Source organism: Neophocaena asiaeorientalis, unplaced genomic scaffold (genome assembly GCF_003031525.2).
Source record: "Neophocaena asiaeorientalis asiaeorientalis breed wild unplaced genomic scaffold, Neophocaena_asiaeorientalis_V1.1 scaffold152, whole genome shotgun sequence".
NCBI classification, from domain to species: Eukaryota; Metazoa; Chordata; class Mammalia; order Artiodactyla; family Phocoenidae; genus Neophocaena; species Neophocaena asiaeorientalis.
The window spans coordinates 4,071,887-4,096,361 of NW_020185338.1; the positions used below are offsets into that span (position 1 = coordinate 4,071,887).

Consider the following 24,475-nt stretch of genomic DNA (forward strand, 5'->3'; position numbering starts at 1 on the left):
GGGATTTTTCCTTTCCTATTGATACTTCTTCTTGTAGCCTTTTCTTTTCCACTTAGAGAAGACCCTTTAACATTTCTTTTAGGGCTGGCTTAGTATTGATGAACTCTTTTAGTTTTTGCTTATCTGGGAAGTTCTTTATCTCTCCTTCAATTCTAATTGATAATCTTGCTGGATAGAGTGTTCTAGGTTGCAGGTTTTTCCATTTCAGCACTTTAAATATATCATGATACCCCTTCTGGCTTTTGCAAAGTTTCTGCAGAAAAATCAGCTGATAGCCTTCTGAGGGATACCTTGTATATGACTCTTTGTTTTTCTCTTGCTGCCTTTAGAATTCTCTCTACCTTTTGGTGTGGGTCTGTTTGGGTTCATCTTGTTTGAGACTCTCTGTTCTTCCTGGAGTTGGATATCTGTTTCCTTCTTCAGATTTGGGAAGATTTCAGTCATAATTTCATAAAATATATCTTCAACCCCCTTCTCTCTCCTTCTGGGCCCCCTATGATGTGAATGTTGGTACACTTGATGTTATCCTAGAGATCTCTTAAACTGTTCTAATTTTGAAATTTATTTTTCTTTTTGCTGTTCTGATTGGGTGATTTCTGTTATTCTATCTTCCAGATCCCTTCTATGTTCTTCTGTGTCACCTCATCTGCTGTTAATTCCTTCTAGTGTGTTTTTCATTTCAGTTATTGTATTCTTTGGTTCTGACTGGTTCTTTATTTTACATTTTTTAGTTCCTTGTTAAAATTCTCATCTATTCTTTTACCTAATTCAGTTAGTATTCTTATTACTAATGCTTTGAATTCTTCATTTGGTAACTTGTTTATTTTGATTTCATTAATTATTTTTTCAGGGGTTTTCTCTTGCTCTTTTAATTGAGAAAATTCCTCTGTCTTCTCATTTTCCTTATCTTTCTCTGTCTCTATGAAATTAGGTGAAAGTTACCCATTGCTCCTTATGTTGGAGCATTCCTTTACAGTCTGAGTCTGCCAGTGGCTTTGGTGGGAGAGCTGGATTTGATGTGAACACAAGCCACATCTTTCCTCAGGTTGTGCTGACAGCTATTATCTTGGTAGGAGGTGGGGATGGAGATGGAGAGACTAGGGCTGGAGCAGATGTGAGCTGAAGCTTCTGTGCTAAGTGTCCATCATCACCCAGTGGGGGAGCAGGGTCAGATTCCAAGTTGCTAGAGCAGAAGCCGTGAGAGTTGGGCTTCCAGACCGGCTCAGTTCCCTTCAGGTATGTGCTCTCCCCCTCCCAGCACTGGCACCCTCACTCCAGAGTAGAACAGTACTGGAGCAAGAGGAGCTAGCACAGGCACTCAGTGAGGGCTGGGGTACAGTCCGTGGCGGTCCAGCCACCATCAGAGATCTGGACTGCCTCTGATGTGCCACTTGTATAAGTGAAGCAACAGCTGCCTCTGCCCTTCTCAGATGTTGCTTCAAGTTTGAGCTACCTCAGTGTCTCACGACTAAGGTCTCTCCTTGGTCATGGCAGCTTATTCCAGTGTGGAGCTGTGATGGGAGGCAAGCAAGGCTGGAATGTTCACTTGGATCAGGCTGGTGTATACACTGGGGAAGTCATGGGAAACCAGCCAGCCACCTGCTTGATTTCAATTTGCCCTCTCGCCCCTGCTTCAGGAGCAAGCCAGCACAAGCACGCCCCTTCTGAGTAGAGTCCAGGCTTCTCACAACCCTCCTGTTAGTCCCACCAGCCCTCCGGGGGGTCGTCTTCTTTTTGTAGGACCCCAGGGTTGGGGCACCCAATATGTGGCTTGAACCACTCACGTCCCAGGGAGTGTCTCCACCCATGAAATCTCCCTTCTTCTCTGAGTCCCCTCCCAAGGACACAGGTCTCAACCTGTAGATGTATTTTTGATGTGTTCATGGGGGGAGGTGAATTCCATGTCCTCCTGCCTGTCTATCTTGATCTGAGTGTCACTGTGTTTGGTTTTTGACTCTTCATTATAGCAAACTCACCCTTCTTTTGTTTTGTGACCATAGACCTGGATAAAAGAACTTTTAAACTTGCTAGATGCTCATCTCTTCTATACTCTTGGTATTACCTAGCCCTCAGCACTTGGACAATTCTGCTGGGTATCCTTCTCCTACCTTTTCTTCTCCAAATTGCATAATATGTCTCTTTTTAAAATATCATGGTTTGTTGTGTGTCTTACACATCACTTAACAAGGAAACTAAGGGAGAAAATGAATGAGAAATAACAGAGACATGGCTTTCAAATTTGGACACTTGTAGAGAAATATAAACATTTCAGACTCAATTAATATTATTTTTTTGTGTGAAAACTAGAACACCTGGTGCTCACTGTTTTAGAATTCAACAGACACCTAGCAACTGATTGAATTCCCTCACTGCAGGCTTGGTGAACCAATTTTTAATCCTCACATTTGAAAGCTGGCTTGAGAAAGACATCTGTGCTTTGTTTCCGACAAGTTTTGGGCTTTGTGTTTATAAACAAATTCTCTTTTCCCCTCTCACCCACCCCGTTTCTCAGTGGCCGTTCCTGCAGCAGCGCCCCCGGTGTGCCAGCCCAAGGGCACCACTAACGGGCATTACGCGGCCCCACGCCTCTCCATCTCCTCCCGAGCCACGGTGGTAGCCAGAATGGAAGGTGCCTCCCAGGGGGCCCTGCAGACCGTCATGAAGTGTAAAACAGTGGTTGCCATCTTCGTGGTCGTGGTGGTCTACCTCGTCACGGGCGGTCTCGTCTTCCGGGCATTGGAACAGCCCTTTGAGAGCAGCCAAAAGAACACTATTGCCATGGAGAAGGCAGAATTCCTGCGGGATCATGTCTGTGTGAGCCCACAGGAGCTGGAGACATTGATTCAGGTGAGCAAGGAGTGAGTCAACAGTAGAATCACTTTGGGTCGGGGGGAGAGTGTGACATTGGTTTTGTCTTTCTGGCTCACTGAGCTTTGCTGTTGGTTGAGATGCTACTGATGGTCAGGGAGGTCCTCTCTGGGAGGTGACACTTGAGTGGAGACCCGTGACAATGTGGGGGAAGAGGGGTCACATGTACAACGTAGGAGCAGGCTGTGTTTTGTATCACCTGCTTTTTTGCATGTGGTGGCCAGAGGCAGCAGCCGGCATGCCTTCCTGAGCCATGAGGAGTAGTGGTGGGGGACGGTGATATTTATGGAGGCAAGGGAGAGTCCCATCTTTCTGTGGGTTCTAAAGTTTGGAAGACAGAGGGATGGAAAAGACAGCTTTCACAATTCCTTCTGGCTCTGGGATTACCAGCATTAAATTCTTTTCTTTTAAAAATTAATTAATTATATTTTTGGCTGTGTTAGGTCTCTATTGCTATGCACGGGCTTTCTCTAGTTGCAGCGGGGGGGGGGCTACTCTTTGTTGTGGTGTGCAGGCTTCTCATTGCAGTGGCTTATCTCGTGGCGGAGCACGGGCTCTAGGCGCACAGGCTTCAGTAGTTGTGGCATGTGTGCTCCAGTAGTTGTGGCACCCGGGCTTAGTTGCCCTGTGGCATGTGGGATCTTCCTGGACCAGGGATTGAACCTGTGTTCCCTGCATTGGCAGGCGGATTCTTAACCACTGCACTACCAGGGAAGTCCCACCAGCATTAGATTCTAATGGCTAAAAAAAAAATTCTAATGGCTACTACAAATTAGGGTTCTGTAGGATTCACAAGTCTGGGCTGGCTTATTTATTTATCTATTTCCAGCTACACTGATAGGGTAGGGGAATTCTGAGGCTGCTTATGATCTGGCCCCTTCATAGTAGTTGTAGTCTTTTAAATTAGTTTCTATAATCTGACTTGACTCTTAGATTAATAGAAATATACATTTTTTTTCCTGGAATACATATGGTTTCATACCTATATCCTACAGTTTTTATTAAAAAATAAAATCTGGGCTTCCCTGGTGGCGCAGTGGTTGAGGGTCCGCCTGCCAATGCAGGGGACACGGGTTCGTGCCCCAGTCCGGGAAAATCCCACATGCCGCGGAGCGGCTGGGCCCGTGAGCCATGGCCACTGAGCCTGTGCTCCGCAACGGAAGAGGCCACAAGAGTGAGAGGCCTGCGTAGTGCCAAAAAATAAATAAATAAATAAAATAAAACCTTACAATTCTAAAGGTCAAGGGGCAGTGTTTCATATCACTCTTTCTTAGATGGCCTTGTCTGTTTTTTTTTTCTCTTTCATGGTAAAATGCTACCAATCTGTCACTAATCTGTGCCAGGTTGAAGGCTCATAAAGGCATAGAGAATGGAGGAAATAATTCGGGAGTAATTTTCAGTAAGGAACTTATTATACATGTTGTGGTGATATGTGGTGAGATCCTTTTTATTTAGTTGCAATACATGTAATAACCTAAAAGGTGGTCTGAATTGAACTGGACTTGTGCCTGAATTTTCTTTCCTTAGACAATGAGATCTTGAGGAAAGGGATCATATCTTATTATCTTTGCATCCATGTGTAGCCTCTGCATGGCTTTACATCTAATTACTACCCAATAGAGAAATGCTTTTGGGATGAGCTATCAAGCTAAATCTATAACATTGGTGATGCCATGAGACATCTGAGCTTATTCATGCATTTATTTATTAATTCCATATTTCTCTATTGTTCATTCTTTGGCCTTCTCCTTTATGAAAGAATTCAGTGGCCAGAATGAAGGACAGAATGGAGGAGGGTAGAGATTCTAGTTTTGGTGTTGCTGTTAAGACCCATCCTTTGACCTCGAAGATTTCGCTGTGAAATGAGGGTGTGTGTGTGTGTGCGTGCATGCCCTTGAGATCATTTTTATAACAATTAAAACATATACCCTTTAGTAGGCACCCATTATGAGCTAGGCCTCTTCTACCCATCATCTCATTTAATCTCTCCAACAACCTTCTAAGTTGGTATAATTATACCCATTTTACAGGTAAAGAACTGTTGCTAAAAGAGGTTGAGTAACTTTCCAACCACCAGCATGACAGAGCTGGGATTCAAAGTGAGGTCTGCCTGGCTCTACCCTGCCTCGCCCAATGAGTCTACAGCCCTTGAAGTAGTGTTTACTTTAGCATAAGCTTAACTCTCTCTTAAACATTTGCTTTATGTTCAACACTTTCCAGAATTTTAGCAGAGTCAAAAGGCATTGGAGTTCTTTGCTCTTTAACAGAAAGCATTTCCTCTTTTTTCCCTTTATACCCATTGACTATCAATCCTGGACATGGGATACTTTAAGATCTCCATCTACTCTGATATAAGGATTTATACTGGTGTTTACTTACAATTTTTTGTAGGCTAAGCAGTTAAAAATGCTGAACCTGTGTCAGTCAAGAATCAAATTATTATGGTTTATAAATAAGGTGAAAAGACAACCCTCAGAATGAGAGAAAATATTTGCAAATGAAGCAACTGATAAAGGATTAATCTCCAAAATATACAAGCCGTTCATGCAGCTCAATATCAAAAAAAACCCAAACCAATCCAAAAATGGGCAGAAGACCTAAATAGACATTTCTCCAAAGAAGATATACAGATTGCCAACAAACACATGAAAGGATGCTCAACATCACTAATCATTAGAGAAATGCAAATCAAAACTACAATGAGTTATCACCTCACACCTGTCAGAAAGGCCATCATCAAAAAATCTACAAACAATAAATACTGGAGACGGTGTGGAGAAAAGGGAACCCCCTTGCACTGTTGATGGGAATGTAAATTGATACAGCCACTATGGAGAACGGTATGGAGGTTCCTTAAAAAACTAAAAAGAGAATTACCATATGACCCAGCAATCCCACTACTGAACATATATCCTGAGAAAACCGTAATTCAAAAAGAGTCATGTACCACAATGTTCATTGCGGCTCTATTTACAATAGCCAGGACATGGAAGCGACCTAAGTGTCCATAGACAGATGAATGGATAAAGAAGATGTGGCACATATATACAATGGAATATTACTCAGCCATAAAAAGAAACAAAATTGAGTTATTTGTAGTGAGGTGGATGGACCTAGAGTCTGTCATACAGAGTGAAGTAAGTCAGAAAGAGAAAAACAAATACTGTATGCTAACACACATATATGGAATCTAAAAAAAAAAAAGGTTCTGAAGAACCTAGGGGCAGGACAGGAATAAAGACAGAGACGTAGAGAATGGACTTGAGGACACGGGGAGGGGGAAGGGTAAGCTGGGACAAAGTGAGAGAATGGCATTGACATATACACACTACCAAATGTAAAATAGATAGCTAGTGGGAAGCAGCCGCATAGCACAGGGAGATCAGCTCGGTGCTTTGTGACCACCTAGAAGGGTGGGATAGGGAGGGTGGGAGGGAGACGCAGGAGGGAGGGGACATGGGGATATATGTATATGTATAGCTCATTCACTTTGTATACAGCAGCAACTAACACACCATTGTAAAGCAATTATACTCCAATAAAGATGTTAAAAATTTTTATTATGGTTTACCCTTCACTGATTCCTTCATAGGATGAAAGTGTCCACACTTTTGGACCAGGGCGCATCCGCTCCACTCTACAGCTCTCAGCAGCACCGTATGTAGTGCTCATAAGAAACACAGTGTTTGGGAGGGTTTTCAGTGTGGTGTGTTCTAAGATGGAAAAATAATATTATTGTATCTCACCGATATTTTTATTGTTGTATGCAGCTGGTCAATGGTATTTATCTGGTAGTGTCAGGACTCTTGGCTGGATTGAGTGAACCCCTCATAAAGCTAATCTGGAAGGTGTAATTCATGTTATTAATAATAAAAACAGAATACCTGGAACAGATTAACCCCCGTGAAATGCCTGGATAGCTTAAAAGGGCCATAGCTGGGGAGGGATTTTCCAAAGACTTAAACCACTTTTATGAGGTATCATAGGACTCCGGATGTGACAGATGTGTCACCATCCCTGACCCAGATGCTGCTATGGAGGAGACCGTTTCATTAATTAATTCATCTATGCATTCTTTAAGTTGCTACGGAGCTTCTGTTACATCAGGTAACATGCTAAGTGTTGGGGATAGAAAAGATGAAGATAAAATACACCTTGAGCAAGTTGTGAACTTCTCTGTGATTCCATTTCATTATCAATAAAATGTGCCTAAAATCCCTCACCCTTAGGATATTGAGAGGATTAAGTTCTATAATTCATGAGAAGGGCTTTGAACTGCTCTTGGCACGTGGTACGCACTCAAAAAAAAAGGTAGATATTGCCGCTGCTGTTTATAGTATTATTCAAGGAGCTCAGAATTTCAAGCAGTGGTTCTTAGTGGGGAGCGGGGGTTGCTTCCAGGGGGCATCTGACAATGTCTGGAGACATTTTCAATTGTCACAGTTGGTGACAGATGCTACAGATGTTTAGTGGGTAGAGTCCAGGGACGCTGCTCAACATTCAACAATGCCCAGCATATCTACTCATAACAAAGAATTATCCAGTTTCACATGGCAGTAGATTGAGAAACCCTAGAGGAAGAGGCATATAAACCAATAACTAGAATTCATCGGAATGGAGCTATTTTTTTCCCCAGTTTTATTGAGATATAATTGACATATATCACTGTATAGGTTTAAGGTGTACAGCATAATGGTTTGAACATTTATTGTGAAATGATTACTGCAGAAAGTTGAGTTAGCATCCATCACCTCATGTAGATCCAATAAAGGGAAAAATTTGTTTTTCCTTGTGGTGAGAACTCTTAGATTTATTCTCTTAACAACTTTCACATATAGTATACAGCAGTGTTAATTATACTCATAAAGTTGTACATTACCTCCCGAGGACTTATAATTGGAAGTTTGTACCTTTCCACCACCTTCCTCCAACTGGCCTTTCCCCACCCCCCATCTCTGATCTTTTTTCCTATGAATTTTTAAAAAAACATTTCACATGTAAGTGAAATCATACAGCATTTGTCTTTCTCCATCTGACTTATTTCACTGAGCATATCCTCAGGGTCCATCCATGTTTTTGCAAATGGCAGGATTCCTTCATTTTTTAATGGCTGAGTAATATTACATCATATATATGTAAAACTCACAACTTCTTTATCCATTAATCTGTGACCACTCAGGTTGTTTCCATGTCTCGTCTACTGTAAATGCTGCTATGATCATGGGGGTGCAGATACCTTTTCGAGTTACTGTTTTTATTTCCTTTGGATGTGTTCCCAGAAGTGGAATTGCTGGATCATTTGGTAGTTCTGCTTTTAATTTTTTGAGGAAACGTCATACTGTTTTCCGTAGTGCCTGCACCAGTTTCCAACCCCATCAATAGTGCGCGAGGGCTCCCTTTTCTCCACGCTTTCCCCAGCGTCTGTGATCTCTTGTCTTTTCGATGATCACTGGAGTGGCACCCCAGTGAGGCAAACAGAGGTCAGGGAAGATTTCGTGGCCATTTGTCTCCTTTAGTCCCTACAACGATTCTATGAGGATAGTCTTTTGTGCCACTCGCAGAGGAGGAAACTGAGGCAGCAGGAGGTGAAGTTACACGCTCAAGGATACCTGATTAGTGAGTGGAGGATCTCAGATTCACTCCTGGGCAGTCTGACCACTGTCCTGTTCTCTTAAACACCACGCATGGGAACAGAAACGTGCAGTACAGAAGGAGTTCATCATTCAGGACCCACTGTGAAGGGTATCCCACCGGCATGTGGTGCCTATTGAGGGAGATGCAGGTGGTCCGTGTGCCTTGAGCTGAGAGGTGTGGGCAGGTGGTGGGAGATGAGCTTGGGACGGGGGCAGGGGCTGGATTTGAGGTGCCCAGAGAGCCTTGCCGAGTGGTTTGGGCTTTGTGCTGCGGGAAGTGGGGGAGTCACTGAAAGATTTAAGAAGGTAGTGACACCATGGAAACTTTCTTTGGAAAGGTAACTCTTTGAGCGCTGAGGATGTAGGGTTGGAGGAAGGAGAAATTGGAAGAAGCAAGACCAGTTCGGAAGCATATTGGGACCTCATCGGTGGGTCATGCTGAGACACAGTGAAGGGGCCACATTTAAGAGAGTCTGACAAAGCAAACTTGAAGATGACTCTGTCCCATTCAGCAAAGATGTCTGGAGTGCCTGCCCTGTGCTCCGCCTTCCTTCCTGTTCAAGCAGAGGCCATGTGGGTCGGGGGAGCCCGGCGAGTGGCACCCACACTCTGGAGTTAATCTTCTTGTGTTAAATCTTTTTTCTGCCCGTGGGCTGTGTGACCTGGGTGAGAAAGGGAGTCACCCCAGGCCTCAGCTTCCCTTCTGTAAAATGACGATTATGATAATAGTGTCCACTTGTTAGGGAGGTCTGAAGATTAAACAAAAAAGCTCAGCTACTTTGAGCTATTGTGATCGCTACTATTTATTTGTTAGGGAAGGCAGGAAAAAGAAATATAGAGAACCCCTAAATTATTATTATTATTTTTTTTAGTGAAACAAGTAAAGTGTTTATTAGGAGGAAAAAGAGTACGTGTGGATAGACACATGGGCGGACTCAGAGAGAGTCGTGCCCTCATGGTAGTTTGAATCACCTATATGGGGCATTTCTTCCAGGTTTCCTTTGGCCAGTCATCTTGCTTTGCCTGGTTCTGAGTCCGTATTTGGTATATCTCAGGGTCCTCCCAAGTGTGTGCATGCATCTCTTAGCCAAGATGGATTCTAGCGAAGAGGCCTATGGGTAGGTTGACATCACTCCCGTTTTGACCTCCAAGGAGCCTTTCTGCGCATGTGCAGTAGGGAAGGTCTCCTCGACCTCGACAATGAGAAATATGTGGTCTCTATCTTTTTTCTGGGCAGGGCTCAGCCTCTCCTATTGTTCTCCTGATAAATATTATCTTTATCTTGGAGTATCTGTCCACAGGGGACAAACTCCAGCTGCTCAGCCTGGGGCCCATCTATCTCCTGCCTCAAATCCTCCCTGAGAGACATAGACCCCGAGAACTCTTTATTGGGAAGAAGAAGGGCAAATGTCTGTCTTCTGTAGCTTCTTCAGGCTGGCATGGGGCTCATAGACCCTACCTAGCTGGGGTCACGGAGCTCTGGCCCTGTCTCATTAAGGGCCCCAGCATGACTTCCGTTGTTATTTCAGCAGGATATGCTGTGGGGAGTAGAAAGCCTCTAAATTATGCGCATCCTGGGGTTCTGCTAAGGGAAAAGAGAAGAAAACTCCTGAAATGCACTTTGGGGCTTCAAATCCTAAATTTGATTTGCTTCGACTGTTAAAGTGTAAAGTCCCCTTCGCAGAAATGACTCCCCTGAGTGCTGAGTTGGGCTGCTAACACCATTTGCTGTGTTGTTGTGGCTTGAGCCCAGGGAAGTAACCTAGCAGTTTTCTGTGTCATTTAGAGGGCTTACCCTGCCACCTAGATAATCATCCCAGCTTTGATGGGGACACTTGGCCTCAGATCTATTACGTAGACACCGGGGCTGGCTCCATGATCTCTCTTCACCCTGACTGTTCCTCTGTGTGGTTTGAAACACATATTGGAGAACCTCAGGGACCCAGAAGGCTCAGGCAGCCCCAAGGAGTGGGTCACCCAGACAATGGGATGACCAGTGACTCCAGAGTGTGACTGAGTGAAAGGGCCTGCATCCTCCGGGCCTGTCTGCTATTTATCCCTCAGTGAGGCACGTCCATCTTCTAGTGTGGTACCCTGGGGCAGGCTGATTAACCTGAACTGGGCTTCAGCAGTTCAGTCCACAGAGGACACAGAAGACCCATTCATCTTTGGAATCTTACCCTTGAGACTCTGTGAGAGAGTCTGCAGATGACAGTAATAGGGAAATTTCCTGCAGAGCTGTTGTAATAATAAAAAATGGCTACCACTTATTGGTTGTTTACGTTCCTCTAGGCATGTTCTAAGTGCTTCAATCCTTTAATTCATCTAACCCCTGCAACAAACCTACAGGTAGGAGCTATTGTCATCATTCAATTTCTTTTTATGAACAAATAAATTCTAACAAATTAAGTAATTTGCCCAAGGCCACACAGCTGATAGGTGGTTAAACTGGGATTTGAGCCTTGGGATGCCAGACTCCAGAGCCTATACGTCTAAGCACTGTGCTAGACTGCTCACTTGTGTCAACGGTCAGTACCCCCTACACTGCGTCTGAGCCTTTTCTTCAAGGTTTTACCCCAAGGAAAAGATTGGAGGGAGAAAGAGAAATTTTTAGGGAAATGTGGGCTGACACGGTACCATAGCACTCTAAATATGGACTGTTGTGTTTTCAAAGAAGGGAGTGTCAAGGAGGGGAAAGAGCATGGACATTGGAGTCAGATAGACTTGGTCTTTAGCACTATTAAACCTAAGGCTGCTTTTCCTATGATGGGGATGGTGCAGTCCCTCTTCATTCGGAATAATGGGAGGAGGGAGTGAGTTAACCCACGTCAAGTGCTCAGCAGTGTCTGCCATAGAGTTGGCATTTAGGAAACACTATTTCCCCCGTCCAGCTTTCGTCTCCAAACATCTTATGGAAAAATCCCAACAAACTTTTTTGGCCAAACCAATACATTGAATAGGTTTTTTTGTTTTGTTTTTTTTTGTTTGTTTTATTTTTTGCGGTATACGGGCCTCTCACTGTCGTGGTCTCTCCCGTTGCGGAGCACAGTCTCCGGACGCGCAGGCTCAGTGGCCATGGCTCACGGACCCAGCCGCTCCACGGCATGTGGGATCCTCCCGGACCGGGGCACGAACCCGTGTCCCCTGCATCGGCAGGTGAACTCTCAACCACTGCGCCACCAGGGAAGCCCCTGAATAGGTTTATGAAGTCGCAGTTTCCATCAACTCAATTAGGCAGTCACTCCATCCCAAGAACTCCTTTACCCTCCATGCTCTCACAGGCCACAATTGCTTCCTTCCCTGCCCCCAGTGCAGTTGTTTTAGAAACTTCCCACATGACTCATCTTGGAGAAAGCAATAAAACATTCAACCTCTGTAACCGTCAAGGGACAAAATCCTGAGGCTTCACTGACTGACAGGGGAGGGAAGAATGCTTCAGCCTGCGTGGATGAGGGTCTGTAGTGGTCATTTGTCAGGCTGTGACTTTTTATGTTGATGGGTAGGATCTTTGCCACCGATTTTCACTGCATGATCGCTTGGGGATTTTTATCCTTTGCTAATAAATGGTTAGAGTCTTGGATCCTTTGCTCAGTACTGGGGCTCAAGATGTATTTGATGGATACTGTCTGACACCACTGATTAAGTCCTGACTGTGTGCAGGCTTGGGGCCAGGCAGTTTACATGTGTTCCTGAACCTCATTTTCACTCCCCATTATTCCAAGTGGTAGCCACTGTTACTGTCCCCGTTTACCAAGGCTAGGTGTCCTGGTTAAGTCCTCGCAACTAGCTAGTGGCAAAAGTGGGCCTGGAATCTGGATTTTCCAACTCCAGAGCCCATGGTCTCTTCATCAGGCTCTATCCCTGGCTCGACACAATGGGGCTGAAGAGTGTGTAATTGTATCAGGACAAATTCCTCCTAAGGGAAAATCCACTTAAACCATAGGATGGGAAAGTTCCTTCCTGAGAGTCAGTGCTTGCTTTCTGACACAGATTCCCGTTCTCCTTCTCCCCTGGATTTTTAACTCCCAGCATATGGAGAGCATCCGTGCCAGGGCCAGGTGCTGAACTGTGGGCCTCTGGTATAGTGACTCACTTCACTGCTGGCGGAGGAGTTAATTTGAGATATGGGCGGCTGCAGGAGAGGACTGGGTACAATGCTGTGGTCCTGGGCATGGACCTTTGATGTTGTCATGGTGACCGAAGCTGCTATTCTGCAGATAGAGGGAAGGCCAGAGACCTTGAGCTGTCCAGCTTTCTCCCCAAAAGCAAGAGATGTTGGTTAATTTGCATAACCCATGAACATTTCCCAAGGCTGTGACATTTACCATTCTCTTCTGCCAAACCCCAAATCACTCACTCACTCACCTGCTTACTCACTCCCTCATTCGTTTATTAATTTGACAAATTTATTGATTTACTCAACGCTAAGTACTGGGGCCATGATGGTGAATAAAAGGCAGACATGGTCCCCGACCTCTTGGAGCATTATAGCTAGGATGGGCAAACATCCCAGCTTTTGTGGATCTGAAATATTTGTGAACAGTGGCCCTTTTCCTCTCAAACGTGGTTTGAAAGATAAATTATATAGTCACCCTGCTGATTGGTAGTGGGAGAGGCAAACCTTATGCATGTAATCACAGAAATAAGTGTAAATAAAACCAGATGAATGCTGCAAAGGGATGGGGGAACTAGAGCTGTGAGGCACGTGAACAGACCTGATTAGTAGGACAGGGGTTCTGGGCGGAGGGCGCTGTCAGGCCCCTGTGGGTGGAAGGAAGCCGGGATGTCTGGGAACTTGAGAGAAGGGGAGTGTAGGTGGCTGGAGGTCCATTAACAAGGGGAGATTGGTAGGCATTTAGGTTGGAGACAGGCAGGGGCAACACCCTGCAGGGCCTGATGCTGGATTTTATCCTAAGAACTCTGGGAAGCTCTGGCTGTTTCAAGCAGCAGGGTGATGTGATCCAATCAGTCAGTCCATTGCCATTTTGGTCCCTCATAGAAACCCAGAGTATAGCAGTGGTAGTTATGAGCTGGGTTTTAGTCATATGTTCATCCATTCATCAGCTAAACATTCATGGAGTGCCAACTATGGCACTTTGCTAAGTGTTATGCTCTGGATTTCTGAACTGATTTATCCTCAGAGGTGCCAAAACTCAAGGCCTGGAAGAAGCCTTCGTGGGCCCTCCTGGTAGCATCAAACACTCACATTTGCCTCTATGCTCATTAGACTCTATTAGCTAGTCATCATTTTCTCACCTGTCTCTTTCCCAGGATTGTGAGCTTTTTGAGGTTGAGTCTGTGTCTTTTATCCTTATATCCCTGATGCCTGGCACAGTGGCTGGCCCGTAGAAGTTGCTTACAGTTTGAGAAATGAATGAATGGTGCTTGTATATCTGTTTTGGAGACCAAGAGCCCTTCGTTTATTTATTTTATTTTATTTTGGCTGTGCCTGAGGCTTGCAGGATTTTAGTTCCCTGACCGCTGCCTGGGCCACGGCAGTGAAAGCACCGAGTCGTAAACACTGGACCGCCAGGGAACTCCCCTTTCATTTAGAACCTTCACAGAAGCAAAGCAGAAAGTGATTTTGTTTCTGTGCTCTAGAAGACCTTTCCTCTCGGTCTGGTTGTCAAGAGTATTTCTTCTGTGTTCTTTATGCGTGAGAGATTCCCTTGGTGTCCATAGCCCCAAAGTTTTACATATTTAGGAACGTAATGATTTTAAGGAAAGGATGGCGCCTGAGACATCCGTTCAGCAGCCAGTGGAAATCCTTGCTGTGAGTGCGTGCAAAGCCAGATGAGCCTTCTCCTTCCCTGCCCTGAACCCTCCCTTCCTCCAAGCAGCCTTTTGTGCAGGAAGTTTGGACCGCGGCCGAGGCAGCAGGTGACCTCTGGTGAGCGCAAGATCGGCATCTTTGTGCCCAAAGATGCAGCTCGGGCAAGTTGAAGCAATTCCCCTGGCTGTTGCCCTGAAACAGAGGCACTGCCCTTTCTTCAGCGAAGTGGTCATGAAGAAGATTGTTCAATGTGTGCAAGATCGGGCTTGCAGCCCCTGGCCTGTCTCTACAGGCTTACACTTCATCATTACTATTGCTTTTATCCCTGGGGTTGTTGAGTCCATCACTGTTTAGGGAAGAAGATCTAAAGCTTTTAAGCCAGAAATTAAAGAGCTAATGGCAATTGGCATGACACTAGAAAAATGAATCTGCAAATGAGAAGTCAGTGTTCTTAAAAAAACTCTCATAAAAATGAAAGAAAATCCGGAAATGAATGCCACGGTGTCGGTGTCCGCATTTATCTACAAATGTGCATGTGTTTGCTCCTCATTGAAGGTGAAGCAAAAATCTCATTTAACAAGATTTATTTTTTTGTTTTTAAAATTTTTATTGGAGTAGAGTTGATTCACAATGTTGTGTTAGTTTCAGGTGTACAGCAAAGCGAATCAGTTGTACATGTACATATAGCCACTCTTTTTTAGATTCTTTTCCCAGACAGCCCATTACAGAGTATTGAGTAGTTCCCTGTGCTGTACAGTAGGTCCTTATTAGTTACTTATTTTATATATAGTAGTGTGTATATGTCAATCCCAATCTCCCAATTTATCCCTTCCCCCACTTTTTCCCCCTTGGTAACCATACGTTTGTTTTCTATATCTGTGACTCGTTCATTTAATAAGGTTTTGGTGGTGTGCGGCTCGTACAATTATTTTCATTACTCATAATCAGTTGTATTCATTTTAATGACTAATATTTGCTGAATGCCTGTCATGAAGCAGGTGCTGTGTTAGACTGATGATTAGAAAAATAAAATAAAAAATGATGCAAGACGTCTACTTCCTGTCCTCCAGAATCCATTGTCTCACTAGCTCACTTACACGGTATTTACTGTGGCTAGGCACTGCTCTAAATGCTTCATGTTTATTGTTATTTAGTCTTTACAATGATCCTTCGAGGTAAGGGTAAGCAGCTGGGGAACAGAAGTTAGATAAGCTTAGGTGACAGGTAGAACTGGGATCTGGACACAGGCAGCCTGGCTCCAGAACCCATGCTTTTTCACCAAGATGCTCTACTCCTGCTGGGGGAGACCGACGTGGCTTGGGTACTTAAAGTCCAGTGCGACTGGTGCCAGAAGACAAGGAAACACTCAGGCCCTTATTCACGGAGCAGGAGTCTCTGACTCAAACTGTGGGACCCCCAGAAGGACCTTCATTCTCCTGTGAGAAGACTACAGAGAATAATAATTATCTGTTGGTTGTGCTCTGGAGGGACATGGCTTTGCATCTTCACATAAGGTGTTGAACTGGGCCAACAGATTCTATTTAAAACCACAGTACACGATGTATCATTCAGGTCTGCAGTTGAGAGTCGCTTATCCGTATCTATTGAGAACATGTATTTTCCCTTCATTCTTGGTAGAAATGGGCAGAAGAGACGGAAAGCTTGTGGATGAGGGTTAGCCTTACTGAGGAAGGGAGGGTTTAACCTTTTGTTCTTTGAAAAATGAGGATCAGACGTACAAATTCCTATTTCCCTATATTGCCCTTTTTCAGGTGGAAGAAAGTGACATAACAGATGAGCGTTAGAAAAAAGGTTTGCCAACTGGAGAGAGAGCTGAGGTGCTGGTAGAAGGTGCTGATACATTTTCTAAGGGGCACAGGAAATGAAATATTAATTTGGGATTAATATCCAGCACTCAAAAGTAAGAAAGAGTCCAAGTGAAAAGCTACAATGAAAACAAGATAGCAGAAGCATCACCTGTTAAATTTCAAGCTCTCTCCAATGCAGTGATGATGGAAGGAATAGTCATCTTGGGTTTAGCTCACACGGCAGTGAATCAGAATTCCTGGAGCTGCTTTTGTAGCCCAGTAAAAATAAATTTTTTTCCCCAGAAATTGGGTAAACTCATCTTTGATAGGAATAATCTCAAGTGCAGAGAGAGCAGTGCATACATCAAGCATTCTCCTCAGGACCAAGGTGATTTTTCATCATCACTTGGCAGATTTGATTTTCAACCTGTAGAGGCTGAGTCCAACCTGAGGTGAAAGGACGACAGTTAGTTAGTCTGAAAGTTTATTGATTTTATCAGAGCACATACATATATCTCTGCTTGCTTAGTGGACTTGATGCGTTAAAATGTCTCTTATTTCATCCTTCCATGTAGTCAAAGAGACAGAAAAAACGAATTCTACATTGTAAGGCACAGTTTGGAAGGTAGAAGGTCTCCTGCCGATATGGCTTGGTCCCATATGACAATGTTTGGCTACATTAGTCATTAGTGTATACCCAGGTGCTAAGGAACTGAGTTTTAGAACATTTTCTCCCCAAAGAATTAACTAGTGGTAGCAAGGAAAGTTAGCTTCCTCAGACCATAGGCTCTGGATGTGCCATCTAACTCATCTTGGGTTTCTCTATCTTATTCTTCAAACAAATTCTCCACTCACGCTGTCCAATCTGCAGGTGACCTTCACTTTACGTTTATAACCAGGTCGTAAAGCACCGATGAAAGCCTGCTGCCTGAATCCCCGGGACAGAGGAAAGGCTAATGTTTGCACACAATTAGATACTTAGGGCAGCAGGAAAATAAACCATCACCATATCCCCCATGGCACTGAAGGTGCCTCTCTCTTTGCCCTTTTATGGCCTGGCCTGGATTTTGTGAGCGTTTATTTGTGGGAGACTCTGTGGTAGTGAGTCTGTTAGACTGGCCAGTCCGCTCGGGCCAGCACAGGCCTGACTGCCACACTGGCCATCTGCCTGGGTGGGAGGTGAGGACCTGTGCCCATCAACCCCCCTCTCCCTTGACCTCTTATAGACACTAGGGGTGTCCCAGCCTAGCGGGGAGCCAGGCTGCTCTCCAGAGTCAAGGAGCTGGGCTAAGAGGGTCTGAGATGGGGAGAAAGAAGAACACAGAGAGAAGCTGCCTTTCTAGCATTTAGGACGATGATCTTCCTGTTAACAATGCAAAGAGTATCCACTTGCTAGCTTTGCCGGGCACTAGATGTGGCAAGGTAAGCACTAATCCGTCTCATGTGTCCCATGGGGATGCCCATCTCACAGGTCACCACGAGGGTTAACTGAGTTAATCTATGCACTGGTAAGTACTCAGGATTCCTGTTATTTTTAACGTCATCACATGTGAAATGACAAGGCATGCTGCCTGAAGTCATGTATACATTAAAAAAAAATCTGACAGCAACCCTGCAAGGAAGGGTACCTCACTTTATAGATGAGAAAACTGAGGTTCAGAGAAGCTGAGCACCTTGCACAGGCTAGACATCTGCACTTTATCCATGAACTTTCTCTGTTGCAAGAGGAAAGTATGAGGTGCTTATACTCTCTCTCTTTCTGTACTGAAGTGAAGACTTCTTGGAATCAAGAAGTGCCTTGCTGGGGGTGGCTCCAGGTTTCCTCTCTGATGCCCTCCCACTGTTGTCTGAAGTATGTATATGATGTGGCTTTGCACTTGGACGTGAAGGAGCCCCGCCCCCTGCCCCCAGCCCCAGCACGGTCACTTCTGCTGCTGTGAAATATTTATATGTGAAATGCTTCTGAAGCAGGAGAAATAAAAAGCCACTGCGGTGAACAAATTAATATCATACTTCCACTTCTCACCTGAGGCCCTTCCGCAACAAATGTGTGAGGCGGTGGAAGGATGCTGCTACCCTGTTGTCAGGGTTTTGAGTCATTAGGGGCATTTGTGAGTTGTAATGAATGTGGTCTGCCAGTTGCCCTTCTCTGTCTCCTAGCGGTTGTGGCTTTCCTTCTGTCCATTAATGGCTGAAAGTATGCCCGCTTTGAGTGCATTTATGAAGCCACTTTCCACCACGACCCCCTCCTCTTGCCTCGACCCCTGGCTAAATATCTCCTTCATAAATCCTTTTGCTGACTGTGCCCTCTCGAGATTTAAGAACGTTGTAGACCTAGAGCCACCTTTGTGCCCTCAGATGAGGTCATTTCCCTTTGTTCCCGTAGTGTGAGCTGTTAGCAAAAGGATCATACGTCCTGTCTTATGCCTGTCCTGCAGTTCAAGCATAATCGTGAACAAGGCCCTTTTCCCTCTGCAAGTGTCCTGGTTTGGACAGTAAATCAAACCATCGCCATGGTTATTAGCGTCCATGTATATGGTGCCAATTGGCTGCATTCTTCAGTCTCAGACAAGCTGAGTGACCACCTCTCCACCTTTGTTTGTCTTCCTTTTTGGTGCCCTATGAGGAAACAGAGAAACAGATTGTCTCACCAAGTACACAGATCATAGGAGAAAAGCCACAGACAGTTAGTGGTCCCCTGTGGGCCGTCATTCATCCCAGAGTAGCGCTAACACTCATGATGGTGTCTTGTGTTGCCCGGAACAGTGATTTATGCGACCCAGCATTGCCGCGTGGGATGACGGCACCAGGGGAATTCGGTGGGGGGATCTCCGAGGGCTCTCTATCCCCTTCTCATTTTGGGAGAGGCTGCAGTTTCCCTGTTGAACCCTTCTGGTGGTCCTAATGCAGGGAAGGAAGGAGGATAGAGGAAGCAGGAAGAAAAGAGATTCTTTTATTTATTTATTTTCCAGTTTTATTGAGATATCATTGACATATAACATTGGGGAAGTTTAAGGTGTACAACGTATTGATTTGATATACTTATTTATTACAAAATGATGACCAGCATAGCATTAGCTAACATCTCCATCATGTCGTATAATTACCATTTCTTTTTCTGTGGTGAGAACATCTAAGATTTATTCTCTCAGTAACTTCAGGTATATGATACAGTATTAGTAACTGAAATCACCATGCTATATGTTAGATCCCCAGAACGTATTCATCTTATAACTGGAAGTTTGTACCCTTTGACCAATATCTGCCCTCCCCACCCTCTAGCCCCTGGCAATCTCCATTCTACTCTCTGTAAGAAACAGATGTTTAAATTTATTTTTATTGGAGTATAGTTGATTTACAATGTTATGTTAGTTTCAGGGGTACAGCGAAGTGAATCATATATGTATACATATATATATATATATCCATTTTTTTCAGATTCTTTTCCCATATCGGTTATTACAGAATGTCAAATATAGTTCTCTGTGCTATACAGTAGGTCCTTGTTAGTTTTCTATTTTATATTTTATATATAGCAGTGTGTATACGTTAATCCCCATCTCCTCATTTATCTCTTTCCCCTACGTTTCCCCTTTGGTAACCATAAGTTTGATTTCGAGATCTGTGATTCTGTTTCTGTTTTGTAAGTAAGTTAGAAACAGATTCTTTTAGACCTTACCACTGTCACCAACTCTTCCTCCTCCTTCTTTATTTTTTAAAAAATAGGACAATCGTTATATTTCTTTGTGTTGGACTACTTTCTTATGTTTGTCTGTAGTACAAAGAAATAAATTGCTTTCCTCTCACACCTCTGGGAAGACCATGTGCCTACATTTATTACTTTCGTTTGTTCACTCATTTCTTATTTTTTTTTTAAGCAATCTTTTTTTTTTTTAATGTATTTATTTATTTATTTTGGCTGTGTTGGGTCTTCATTGCTGCGTGTGGGCTTTTCTCTAGCTGCAGTGAGCGGGGGCTACTCTTTGTTGCGGTGTGCGGGCTTCTCCCTGCGGTGGCTTCGCTTGTTGCGGAGCATGGGCTCTAGGTGCACGGGCTTCAGAAGTTGCAGAACTCAGGCTCAGTAGTTGTGGCTCACGGGCTCTAGAGCGCAGGCTCAGTAGTTGTGGCTCACGGGCTTAGTTGCTCCGTGGCATGTGGGATCTTTCCGGACCAGGGCTCGAACCCATGTCCCCTGCATTGGCAGGCGGATTCTTAACCACTGCACCACCAGGGAAGCCCCACTCATTTCTTATTGATTGAAACATTCATTTATGAATCGTTTACTGGGTAGCAACTGGAAGTTCTAACTGACAGGCTAAAAAGGAAATTCAAAAAGGTGTGGAATTAAATTTTCAAATGGGACCCTCTTATCTATAGTATGTTTTTCCTGAAGCTTGAAACTCTCACATCACATGTAGTTTAATTTTTTTCTTTTTGATCCTCAGAAGACCTCTCTGAACTTGGTAGTGGTTGATCTTGTAACTGAACACGTGATGCTCATTAAGTCTGAGATTGTGGCTTAAAATGATGCTGATGTTCGTTGAACCTCTACCCTGTAACTGATCCTTTAAGCCAGACTGTACATGGCTCAGTTTCGTCATTTCATTATCTACGTGTTTGGACACTTCTAATGGGCTGGCTTATCTTCACTTTTGCAGCCTGAAAGGAGAGAAAGAAAAACAAACAAACTTAAAAACAAATGCATTTAAAAAAGAAAAACAAAAAAAAAAAATGCATTTAATTTTAAAAGGCTTTACTTGAGTTCAAACAGTTAAGATTATTAGAAAATACTTTAGAAAATTAATAATGTTAGAAGTATGAATTCAATCAGAACTATTGAGTTCAAAATGATGCTGTTGGTTCAAGTGATAACAGTCCATTTATACTGGGTTTCCCCTGTAGGTATGTAACCTGAGTTTGTTAATTCATTTTAATTCTGCTTGTTTGCTGGAGTCTTTCTGATGTATATGATCTAGATAGAATCAAACCTCATTCCTGGGGTTGGGGATCCTCTAAAATCTTACCAAGAGGTTGGTGACTTGTGAGAGACCTTATTTTTCTCCTTCTTACTTCTGGTTTTAAATCACATTCTGGCCCACAGTGCCCGTAACAATCCTTATATTTAAAACCACTTCCCCAGGGCATTTGCTTGTATAGCCCACTTTACTGAAGATTTGGGGGAGCGAGAGAGGAATTTATACCACACATATGAAGCAAGTTAAAACTGGGTACTAGATGGACCTGCTTTTCAGAAGTCTTGGGCACTGCTAACTGAGCTCAGCTGACACCTTGTCTCTTTTGCTTTCCTCTCTTCCTTTTTCGGGGCTTTCTCTCTCTTTTCTCTGTTCCCTCCCTTTCAGGCTATAAAATCAACCTTTCTCCATTTTTATTTATTTATTTTTAATTTAAAATTTAATGCTGAGCCATTAAGCTCTCACCAGCTCCAGCAGCCAAATAAAGTTTGGTGCCCCCATGAACATGTTCAGGGAAGTAGTCTAGTTAGAAATGATCGCTTGTGAGGTCCCTTCTGTCTAAATTCTTGGACAATGACAAGGCTTCTCCCTCATCTCTGTCTGGAGGTGAGCACAGGGTGGGGGAGGATGAGTGTGTTCTGGGTACCATATGCAGAGGAAAGGGCAAAACCGTGGCTTTGGGCCAGTCAAGACTTGAATTCTGGCTTCTCCACTTCCTGGCTGTGTGACCTTGGGCAAGTTCCTTAACTTTCCTGAGCCTGTTTCCTTATCTCGAAAGAGCGATAATATTTCGTAAAGTTCTTGCAAGTTGTAGAAAGGAAAAAATTGAATAACACACAAGTTGTGGAAGGGATAAAATGGAAGAACACTCCTAAAACACCTGCCTCAACGTAGACCCTCAACAAATGTTAATTTCCTTTCCTTTCAGCCGATAGACACTTTCCTTCAGGGTTACATATGTAAACATTAAGTATTTATAAATTGCATAATTCAAAGAAAAGAGACTTGAAAAGGAATCTTACTTTGGATTTTTTGATGAAGCACATAATTATCCCTGCCCATCTTTGCTGCAGATCTGTGTGTTTATACGCAGCACTTGGTCTGCGTAGGGTATTTATGTGTAATTCTCTGCGCAGTGAGACCTGATTGAACCCAAACTCTTTCTGCAGCTTCATAGAAGTTGTAAATATTAGGTATTGATGGTGTGATCTGTGGCTACCTAAGCAACTGGGGCCTGGAGCTGTCCCTGAGGTATTATTTCCAGGTGGTCCCATCAGAGCTGAATAGACTATGAGGCTATAAACACTAGTTAAGGCCTGTGGCTTGGTCTGAAGGCGCTCAAAGTATAGTGACAATGGGTATTTTACCAGCAGAAAGGACTTGGCATCTGTATTTTCTCTAAAGCAGAGAATTGCATAGCCCCCGATGAATAAGCGATCCTTGTAGATTAGGCCGATTTAAACCACAGGCAAAGACACATCCCATGCAGCTGGATTTGAAATTCTGGGGTGCCAGCGTTTATGTTAGAAACCGTGGCCAGTATAATATTTCATGTTCTTAGAGGCAGGAAAGAATAAACTAAAGACTTAAACAAAAGAGATTTTTTTCCTTTGTCCAGTAAGTTGTCTAGGGGGTTTGCAACAGAAACCATATGTGGCCCACAATTACTGTCCGACCTTTTCTGGAAAAGGGTTGATACCTGGTCTAAAGAGTTTGAAATATCTCAGATCAATGAAGGCAAAATGTTACTAACAATGATTGACTTTTTCATTTGTAATCTAATTTATGGCAACCACTGTCTGCTTGTTGTTTTTTTTTGTTGTTGTTGTTGTTTTTGCGGTACGCGGGCCTTTCACTGTTGTGGCCTCTCCCATTGCGGAGCACAGGCTCCAGACGCGCAGGCTTAGCGGCCATGGCTCACGGGCCTAGCCGCTCCGCGGCATGTGGGATCCTTCAGGACTGGGGCACGAACCCGTGTCCCCTGCAGCGGCAGGCGGACCCTCAATCACTGCGCCACCAGGGAAGCCCCTGTCTGCTTGTTTCAACAGAGCTTTATGGGCATTATTTAGGATGAATATAATCCCATTGCAATATTTAATTGTGTCTGGCAATATTCACATGGGGTTATTACAGTTTTGTCCAGGGAATGGAGACTCTAGAAGTAGCTCATATTTCTGTCACCTCCGTCTGAAGCCCCTACCTTCCTCACCACAGCTCACCTGATTGAAATCTCTTGCTCCCCTCTCCCCTGGCCTGAAGGAGTTTGGCAGGGTGAGCTCAGGAAGGGCTGCTGAGGAATTTTCCACCTTATTCTGTGCATGCTGAGAGTAGGGAAGGATTTCCAGCAAGGGAGTGTGTGATCAAAAGCCCGTTAAATGTATGGGTGCAGAAGCGTAAGTCCTGGGACGGAGGCATTTTGTGGAGGCTACAAGGTACAAACTGAACCTCCTGGAAGAAATGGGGCCCAGATTAGACCCTGAAGGGTGGGTACTTTTGTGGGAGGGCAAAGCAAAGTTCCAGAAGTATGAGGGGATGTCTCATAGAGTTTCCTGCCCAGGGCTGGAGGCTTTTATAGTACAGTGTGAGATGAGGTTGGAGCATCAATGTGGCCAAGTCACTGGGAATTTTAAGGTGTATGGAATTCCAAATCCGGTAGCCAGTGAGGAGTCATTGTTATTTATTTTTAAAAGGAGCCGTGTGTGTGTGTGTGTGTGTGTGTGTGTGTGTGTGTGTGTGTGTGTGTTGGGGGACAGTGAAATGACAGTCACAAAATTGTCAACTATTTTTGAAACCCTGACACAGTGCTGGGCATTGGGCTCAGTGTATTACATGAATCATCTCATTTCATCCTCACAACGACTCTGTGGGGGAAGGCATTGTTATCCCCAGTTTGCAAATGAGGAAATTTGGGCTTAGAGAGGTTAAAATAACTTGCCCACTCTCTCGCTTTGTCACAGTTTACCCTTCCCCCTCCTCATATCCTGAAGTCCATATATACACTACCAAACATAAAATAGATAGCTAGTGGGAAGCAGCTGCATAGCACAGGGAGATCAGCTCGGTGCTTAGTGACCACCTAGAGGGGTGGGATAGGGAGGGGGGGAGGGAGGGAGACGCAGGAGGGAAGAGATATAGGAACATATGTATAACTGATTCACTTTGTTATAAAGCAGAAACTAACACACCATTGTAAAGCAATTATACTCCAATAAAGATGTAAAAAAAAAAGATACATTAAAAAAAAAAATAATAACTCGCCCAAGTGTCTGAGGTGATTAGCGAGCAGAACCATGACAGTCTGACCCAGGAGCCCAAGCTCTTAACTCCTGAAACAAGCTCAGTGTAAAACATTCCAACAAAACAGAAAAAAAGAGAGTGAAAAGGAACTGAAACCCTGCCTCCCGGGAGTGACCACTTTGG

At 44.1% G+C, this 24,475-nt stretch overlaps 1 protein-coding gene across 1 annotated transcript in view; it reads left to right on the forward strand.

Annotated features, from left to right (window-relative positions):
• Nucleotides 1–2,517: 2,517 nt before the first annotated feature.
• Nucleotides 2,518–24,475, forward strand: part of KCNK10 (potassium two pore domain channel subfamily K member 10) — a 73,921-nt gene continuing 51,963 nt past the window's right edge. The window contains exon 1 of the mRNA XM_024736325.1: nt 2,518–2,847. Coding sequence (XP_024592093.1) covers nt 2,623–2,847 — 225 coding nt within the window. The 5' untranslated portion in view covers nt 2,518–2,622. The remainder of the gene's footprint in view (nt 2,848–24,475) is intronic.